This window comes from Lactuca sativa, chromosome 9 (assembly GCF_002870075.4).
Source record: "Lactuca sativa cultivar Salinas chromosome 9, Lsat_Salinas_v11, whole genome shotgun sequence".
NCBI classification, from domain to species: Eukaryota; Viridiplantae; Streptophyta; class Magnoliopsida; order Asterales; family Asteraceae; genus Lactuca; species Lactuca sativa.
Window position 1 is genome coordinate 84,186,000 of NC_056631.2, and position 8,416 is coordinate 84,194,415.

Sequence of the window (8,416 nt, forward strand, 5' to 3'; positions counted from 1 at the left end):
GACTTCGGTCCGATGCAGTCAGTTCCGGACTTCGGTCCGATGCAGTTAGTTCCGGACTCCGGTCCGATGCAGGGGACAAGGTCCCGGTCAGTTCCGGACTTCGGTCCGATGCAGCTAGTTCCAGACCTCGGTCTGATGCAGTGGGCAAGGCCCAGTATGTGATTTATATGTATTGTATGGTATGTGGTAGTTTGGGGGAGCTCACTAAGCTTCGTGCTTACAGTTTCGGTTTTGTTTCAGGTACTTCCGCTTGTAGAGAGAGGAGCTCGGGATGATGGCATCGCACACACCACAGTTTCAGCTTTTATCCTGGGAGTTGATTGGTTCTTGATTTTTATATAACATGGATATGATACAGTTTTCCGCATAGTGTTTTTATTATGATTTTGAGATACATCATGTATGGTTTATGATATGACACTCAGATTATGGTTTTTGGTTGTGTTGAAAAACGAAATTTTTGGGTCGTATTTTTGGGTCGTTTCATGAGCAAAAGGGTCCAAAACCTTCCTATTGAACGTGGTAGGAAAAATTGATGATATGTGTAAGATTATTCTAGATTTCTAGAATATCTTATCATATATGGATAATCAAAGGAGGTGGATAATTACCATATTTGATATTAGGGTTATCCATAGGATCCTTGGTGCACTATATATAGGGTCCTAAACCCTAAGGATTTCGGCCTGACACTCTTTAGAAGAAACAAGAACCAAAATTTTGATCCCCTCATCCTCTCTCATATCATTCTCTTATGTTGCATGTTTGTGAGCCATTAGAGGTGTTACACTTGTGACACTAAGTTCTCAAGCTTCAAGATCTACAAGGGAATCATTGTTATTACAATATAGCAATCAAGGTATATAACCAAACCCTAGTTTCATATAGATTTCGAAAATAGTAGTTACATCCTAGGGTTTCTCCTTTTGCGTTCAAGTTTGCATGTTCAATTAGAGAAAACCTAGATCAAAAGCATTAGGGTTGCATGTAGACATGGGAATTGTTGTTATGCTTAAAACCCATCACAAGTCATGTTGAAGGTTCTATGATCGGTCCAGATAGATTGTAGGCCAGTGGGGCGTTCCAATTAGACTGAAGGCTCTGTAGGCATGCCAGATAGAATGTAGGTCGGTGGGGCGTTACAGTCATGTAGAAGGCCCTGTATGCATGTTGTTTGTTGTATATGTTATCTGTTGTGTGTTGGTACTTTGGGGGAAACTCACTAAGCTTTATGCTTACAGTTTTTGGTTTATGGTTTCAGATGTTTCAGAGATTCATGGCAAGGCGAATGCGTGACCGTACACATCCTGATTTTATGTCATTGATCTTGGGAGGCACTGATTTTCAAATAATGCTTTGAGAACACTACTTCTGTAAACATTTTTATTAGTAAAAAAGTCGTTTTGAAAATTTTAAAATTGTTGAAATTTTTGGGATGTTACAACATATATGTCTTAAAAGCATCAACTTTCAAGTGCATTATGGAGTTATAAGACCCTCTCGAAAGTTAGAGTTCAAGCTTTAATGGATTAAGAACTTAAAAGTTGGACTTTTGATTCAGACTGATCTCACGGCGTGATACATAGAGCTCACAACGTGAGGATTGAATGACCTCGTTGCTGGTTAGTTTCTTGGAGCTCACGATGTGGGAGGAGGCTCTCACGACGTAAGATATGCTCATGTGACTTTTCATGTCCGAGTTGACTGAGTTGAGTTGGGATGAGTTGGAATCGGACCGAGTGAGATCTCATAACGTGACCAAGGACTGGTTACGACGTGAGAATCAGGGGCGAATCTACCGTTATATAAAGGGTGTCCATGGACACCCCTAGATTTGAAATTTTAATTATAAGATATATCATAAATTTTTATGGGACACTTGTTAGCAAAACATACTGGACACCCTTTGAACGAGAAACACAAAAGAGAAAAAATTGATCTTTCACATATGTCAATAGTAAATTCGTAATATGTTCTTAATCTTTACAAGTTAAAAAAAAAAGTAAGAGCATAAATTTAGGAGTTAAATATACAAAATATTTTCAAAAATATAATAAACAAATAATCTTTGAAACTCGTATTAATCTGTTTGGTAGAAAATTAGTGAACTGAAAAAAGTAAAAACCTAAAAAACATTATGATTTTTTTGGACGGCTGCCAAACCTTTCGTCTTCTCAACTTCAAATTGCTGCCGGCCGCCGACAATTCTCTAATGTCCCCGAAGATCACAGTTATGCCCATCTCCGATCTCCGGTGATTGCAATCAATCTTGAACCATTCTTGGTGTAAAAATTTTGGACGTCTGGTACTTGTCGTCTCCTAAATCGTGCATTCGATTTATTTTTCAGGTAAGCTCTTTTTCTCTTTTTAGGAATTGTTAAATTTCTTTTGGTATTGTGATATGGAAGCAATTTATCGTGTACTCTTCATATTAAAAGTCAAAAAGTCTAGAAACTAGAAGCTATAAAAGTTACTGCCTACATCTTGAAACTAAATACACCTACCTGTACAATTGCTTTTGTGATGTATGTCAGACATATATTGTCTATTGTACTTGGTATAATAAACATTTAGAACTCCCTTTTCTGGTTTCATTTTTTATATAATTTGTTGATGTATTCATATTATATTAATATGGTATTAGCAATGATGTATTTATAGATTTTTTTTAGGGATAGGTAATCTGTATGAACAATTATGAGACATTTATAAGTGTTTTTTTCAAATTATATTGATACGTAGTATTAAAGTTAATAAATAATTGGTTATGATGATATTATTGATATACCGACCCAATAACCAAATTTTTGACTTATTTATTTTATCATTACATTTAAGTGCGACACACGTGAGTTTGAATCCTAGATTCGCCACTGGTGAGAATGGATAAGTTGGCATTGGGTCGTTGACTTTGACTTTAACCGTTGACTTTGACTTTAACTGTTGATTTTTTTCATGGGTTGACTTTTGGTCAAAATTCTTTTTTTAGAAGGTAGAGTTAGGGTTTACCTTGCGTGGATTGATATGAGGTGTTAAGCACCCATATTTTGGCAGGAGAGCAGCTAGTTGTGGTCGGCACGGTTATGAGCTGAGTGTTAGTCGACTTTGTGATTCAGGTGAGTCTTTTCACTATACCTACGGGTCGAAAGCACCAATATCGGCCCATTAGCTTATGTTATATAGGAAGACCAGGGGGTGGCCCTAGGCATTTGTATGAAAGACCTGGAGGTGGATCCCGGTAAATTGTATGCAAGACCAAGGATCAGACCTTGACAATTATATGTGGTATGCCAGTTATCTTTGTGATACTTGCATGAAAGACTAGGAGGTGGTTCTTGGTACTTGTCTGTAAGACCTAGGGTTTTGGCCCTTGTTCTAGCAAGGAAAGACCATGATGCGGCTCGAGGCATAATGGCAAGACTATGGTTGGCACATGGCATTCTCTATTATATGTATGGTATGTGGTATTTTGGGGAACTCGCTAAGCTTTGTGCTTACGGTTTTATGTTTATGGTTTTAGGTACTTCTGGTTCGAAAGAGAATGGTTCGACGTGACTGCACAACATCCCCCATAGTTTTCCGCATTAGCAACTTATGATCTTTACTCTGATGTTTGAATAGTACTCACTTTAATCATTTTTGGAACAACTCCTTTATATGGCTTATTGTTTTAAAAATAAAAATTTCACTATGAATTTTTGGGATGTTACAATTTTTTTTTCATTTAAACATATTTATACGTATTATTAACAATATTAATAATAACAAATTTAAAAAATAGTATACTTATTTATACTTTTAATATAATAATAATAATAATAATAATAATAAGGTTTTTATTTGCAGAAAAATCTTAATATTTTTTTACAGAAGAACCCCAATATTTTAGGTCAGTTTACGAAATAGTCCTAAATTAATTTATTACCGGTTCCAATAGATCAAAAAGTGTCAAAATACAAACTTTTTCCAGTTTTTATGATTTTTTTTATAAAAAAAAAATAATTTATGACTAAAAGGTAAATCGGACCAAATTTTGCATGAATTATAAACATCCAAAGTTGTGAGGGGTATGTAGAGGTTAATACAAACCAAATGTCCCTTTTCATTAATTATCAATCCTTAGTTTTCCTCTTTTTAGCGACTATTTATGCCTAAATTAATTGTCGGAATATGTGATTGGAATATATAATTGATGTGACTATCTCTTATTCTTTTGCATAAACTCTAACTATTTTTCTTAATATTTTAAATTGAATTTTTTTTGGATATCAAAGAGCTCTCATACTTTTAGAGGACCGCGTCTTGACATGTTTAAAATATTCCATACATTTTACCTTGTCTTTTATGTTGATCGTTATGCCCTTATATAAACTTTTAAATATACTATTATTTGTTAAAAGAACTTGAAGTTTGGGACTATTTCCACAATTTATTACTTAAATGTTTTTAAAACTATTATTTTAATCTTTCTAAATTTGTATTTCAAACTATCCATAAAATTAAGGGTGCGTTGGTTGTGCAAAATTTTCCAGTTTTCTAGGAAATTTTTCTAAGAAAAACGAAAATTTTGAAAACACATTTGGTTCGTTTAGTTTTTCAAAATTTTATAAAAAATAAAAATTTTCAGTTTTTCTAAATTGTATGTAAATTAGAAAAATGATTTTTATAGTTTTCCAAATTTCTAAGATGGAAAATGAAAACTCCACCCGTTCCAACCAAACACGTTTTCATTGCAAATTGGAAATGAAAACTCAACTCTATTTTCTGAAAACATTTTCATAGAAAATGAAAACAATTTTCCACAACCAAACGCACCCTAAGGTTTTACATGCCCCACTCAGAACCACTACCTCCTTTTCCATCTATATTCTTAAGTCATCCTTAAGTTACTCATTTGAAAGTTGAAACTAATTTCAGTTGATTTTCGAAAAAATCATTTTTAACATTCGTCAATTAAATCGTGTTCTGAAATACGTATGTTAATTTTATAATTGTATGATTTATTAAAATTATAACTCATTTTAGTTTCAAAAAAAACTAAAACATTTTTAATTTTATTCGAACACACCATTAATTTTGAAAATTAAATAATTAAAACATTTTTTATTTAATTAAAACTTCTCATTAATCGTCGCGTTTCAGAAAAAACATTTTCTCTACGGCTTGTTGTTTTATTTTTGCATTAGGTACATGGCATGCAAAATCATCATATAAAAATAAAATTGTATAAAAACAACAATAAAGACAAAATAATGATATCCAATAGAATATTTGGTAGCTGCTACATAAATATTTGCCATGAGCATAAAGTATTAAAGACAAAACTTCCTTAGGAGAAGTACATCCGGAAAGTATTAAAGTCCAGTATGAAATACCCAAAAGCCAAAAAATACACCTTTAGTGAGAGAAAGTGTAACAAAACCTTCATTGTAATTAATAAAACACAAATACAATTTTCTCATGAGAGAAACTGTGTATAATTTACTCGTAAGTCAAAAGTCAACAGGGGGATCGAAGCTTTGGTAACCTTCAGAATGCCCTTTAAATTTTCCAACCAAACACATAAATGCACTCTGCAAAACGTAGTAAAATAATATATAAAATCAATTTCAAATCATTATCGTTTTATAAATAAAAGAATTTTAAATTATGATCAACAAATTGAAGTAATTAACAATACCTGTGCTCTATGTGGCAAACTGTCCCAGAATTCCAAGTTAGGTAATATCTGAAGAGGAGATGTAGAAAGATGAAATATAATAAATTAATAAAATTACAATGTTGTAACAAAAGAAATGAAACTAGAACGCTTTAATGCACAAATAAACGAAAATAATTTTCTATTTATCACAATTTTCCCTTATACTTGTGAAACTTACATCTATACCACGAATGTGAAGGTAGAAAAATCGGTATGTAGCTCCTGCTATAAGGTAACTTCCAAAGAGACATAAAATTCTGAAAAAATTAAAAAAAAAATGTAAAGCGAATTCAGCAAACGTGTGGTTTTTTTTAAGTAAATATATCCATTTGTGCATATAATATAAATATTACATGATTAATAGTGTAACAAACCAGCCTAAGCCATTGCTATTTGTAGATTCAATTATTGCACAACCAGATGGATGCCTCAATTGTGTAGCCTGTAATCATCTAGAATTATTATGAGGCTTTTTTTTATATAATAAGAGAATTAATAATGTACTTTTGTTTATTTGCGTATTATAATTATAATTTATTTATTTTTGAGTTTGTAAGCACTCACATAACTACAACCCCCAACTCTTTCCAGTGTCTGAGGTACCTAAAGATTGAAGACTTTGAGTTGTTATTTAGAAATATAAAATTTAAAGAAATAGCAATGTATTTTTCTTTTATTAAATATTTTTCTTATGAATGAGTTCAAATGTTTTTGTAAAATTACAAAACAGGACAAACGAGCATTCTCTTACTTGAACTTGATTTGAATCACATACAACAGAAACCGAAAGTGAACAACTCATATGTGGGCTATTGTGCTTCATTTTAACAATGAGGCCCATTTGAGGATTTCTTTTATCTATCATGTTCAAAAAAAAATAATTAAAACGTATCAAAAAATATTAGATAACACAATATTTAAAGGGTATATTATATTATATATTATATATTACCAATCAGATCTATAGTAATAGTAGGAGTTTGCCCCATAGTGATACATACAGGATATCCTACACGTAATATTACATAAAAAAATATTTGAAACTATAACAACAAATATAAAATATCAACAAAAAATGTTTATACAAGGTTCAATTAAGAATATATACCCGATATAACATTTGACATAAGTGCACTACAACCCATGCCACAATGAGATGATCCACCACCACATTCCTGTAAAGAGGCAATATAAATCTTTATTACTAATTAAAACTATAGAAAAAAATAGAAAATAAAACTATTTAGCAAATTATAAAAAAAAAATATCACAAATAAATGTAGTTCTAAATATACTATAGGTATACATTACCCAACAATCAAAACATCGTGGTGGGTCATGGTTGAAAATCATCGCATCACACAGCTGCTCAAATCAATACAGGTAAAGATAAGAAGACAACTTTAATAACATAACCAATGACATACAAAAGATTAAAAAATAAAAATAAAATAATAATAATAATAATAATAACTGAAAAATAAAAAAATAAAGTGTAACCTGGTGGAGCCAACCTGAAACCAAACCACTGTTCCATTAGATGAAACCTTGTAATATCTGATTCAATCAAATGTAAATATGGTTAGCCAAAGTTTCAATTCCCCTTTAATGTTCATAAACTCAAGTGTATCATACAGATAAATTACTATAAGGTAAAGAATTTGAAGATTAATAAGAGTCATCTTGTTAATTTATATGTAATCAATGGTAAAATTGTTCTTGAATTTCCTTCCAACTTTCAAAGTGAACTTGTGTTTACGAAAGTGCGACTATTTTATGAGAATATAATCATCCCACAATCGAAATGCCCAATTTCATATGTATGATACATTCCAAAACTTTGGGAAAGAGAATTAGACAATCAATTTTGCAAATCAATCAATTTTAGCGAGATTCTTACACGAACATTTAGAAAGCGAGAAAAAGTACCCGTCTTCGCTGAGAACACCATGGGGGAATTGTTTGGAAGGAGCAACCAGATTGAAGTTGTAGTGCGTGTTTTCGTGAGTGATACTGTATTCGCAAACTGCGGATACTGATCGAATTACAATGAGCCGGCGTATGATCAGTAAGCTGATAAATTGAAGTAGAAACCGCCATAAGTTCATTTCTTGATGAAGCTTTATGTTCAATCAGAAGGAAATCGGAGAAAGTTGATGAGGTTTATGAAGATTATCGTTCGAACAGTGGTGAATAGGGGAAAACGGCTCGATTTCATCGATCTTTTGTCCTTTGGTGCTTGCGAATGCTGACAGTTGTTTTGAAAACGAGAGATGTTCATGTGATATTGTTTGCGTCGGTGTTTTAGCTGTAAATTGCTTATATGTGCCTGAGTTTTAATTATTATTTTTTTAATATTACCAAGTATTTGACATACATATATTCATGTACACAACATACATTCAAGAGTAAATTCTATGTGGTGCACGTTTGGTCGATAGTTTTTCTTTTTTAATTTGGATTTTGTTATGTTTTGATTTTATTTTGGTTTTTATTCATACCGCATATAAAATAACTATATTATCATTATCTATTTTTATTTTTTTATTGTATGTTAATAATTAATAATTTCACAAAATTAAATGGCATCATCTCCATTCCATCCAACCCCACCCCTTAATCTAAAGGGTATGAGAGTTTTTACGTGTGAATCCTAAGTGGAGGGGTTTCATTAATACTAGTAAGTGTCTTATGGAATTGTGGATTCTGCAATTG

General features: G+C 32.0%; 1 protein-coding gene across 1 annotated transcript; it reads right to left on the reverse strand.

Annotated features, from left to right (window-relative positions):
- Nucleotides 1–5,243: 5,243 nt before the first annotated feature.
- On the reverse strand, nucleotides 5,244–8,008 carry LOC111896818 (uncharacterized). The gene is made up of 11 exons (XM_023892805.3): nucleotides 7,631–8,008; nucleotides 7,216–7,258; nucleotides 7,013–7,066; nucleotides 6,810–6,876; nucleotides 6,654–6,710; nucleotides 6,453–6,559; nucleotides 6,266–6,304; nucleotides 6,055–6,143; nucleotides 5,880–5,958; nucleotides 5,681–5,728; nucleotides 5,244–5,573 (listed from the first exon to the last, which is right to left on the reverse strand). The coding sequence occupies exons 1-11, from the start codon at nucleotides 7,807–7,809 to the stop codon at nucleotides 5,493–5,495; spliced, it is 843 nt and encodes a 280-aa protein (XP_023748573.1). The 5' UTR covers nucleotides 7,810–8,008; the 3' UTR covers nucleotides 5,244–5,492.
- Nucleotides 8,009–8,416: the final 408 nt, after the last annotated feature.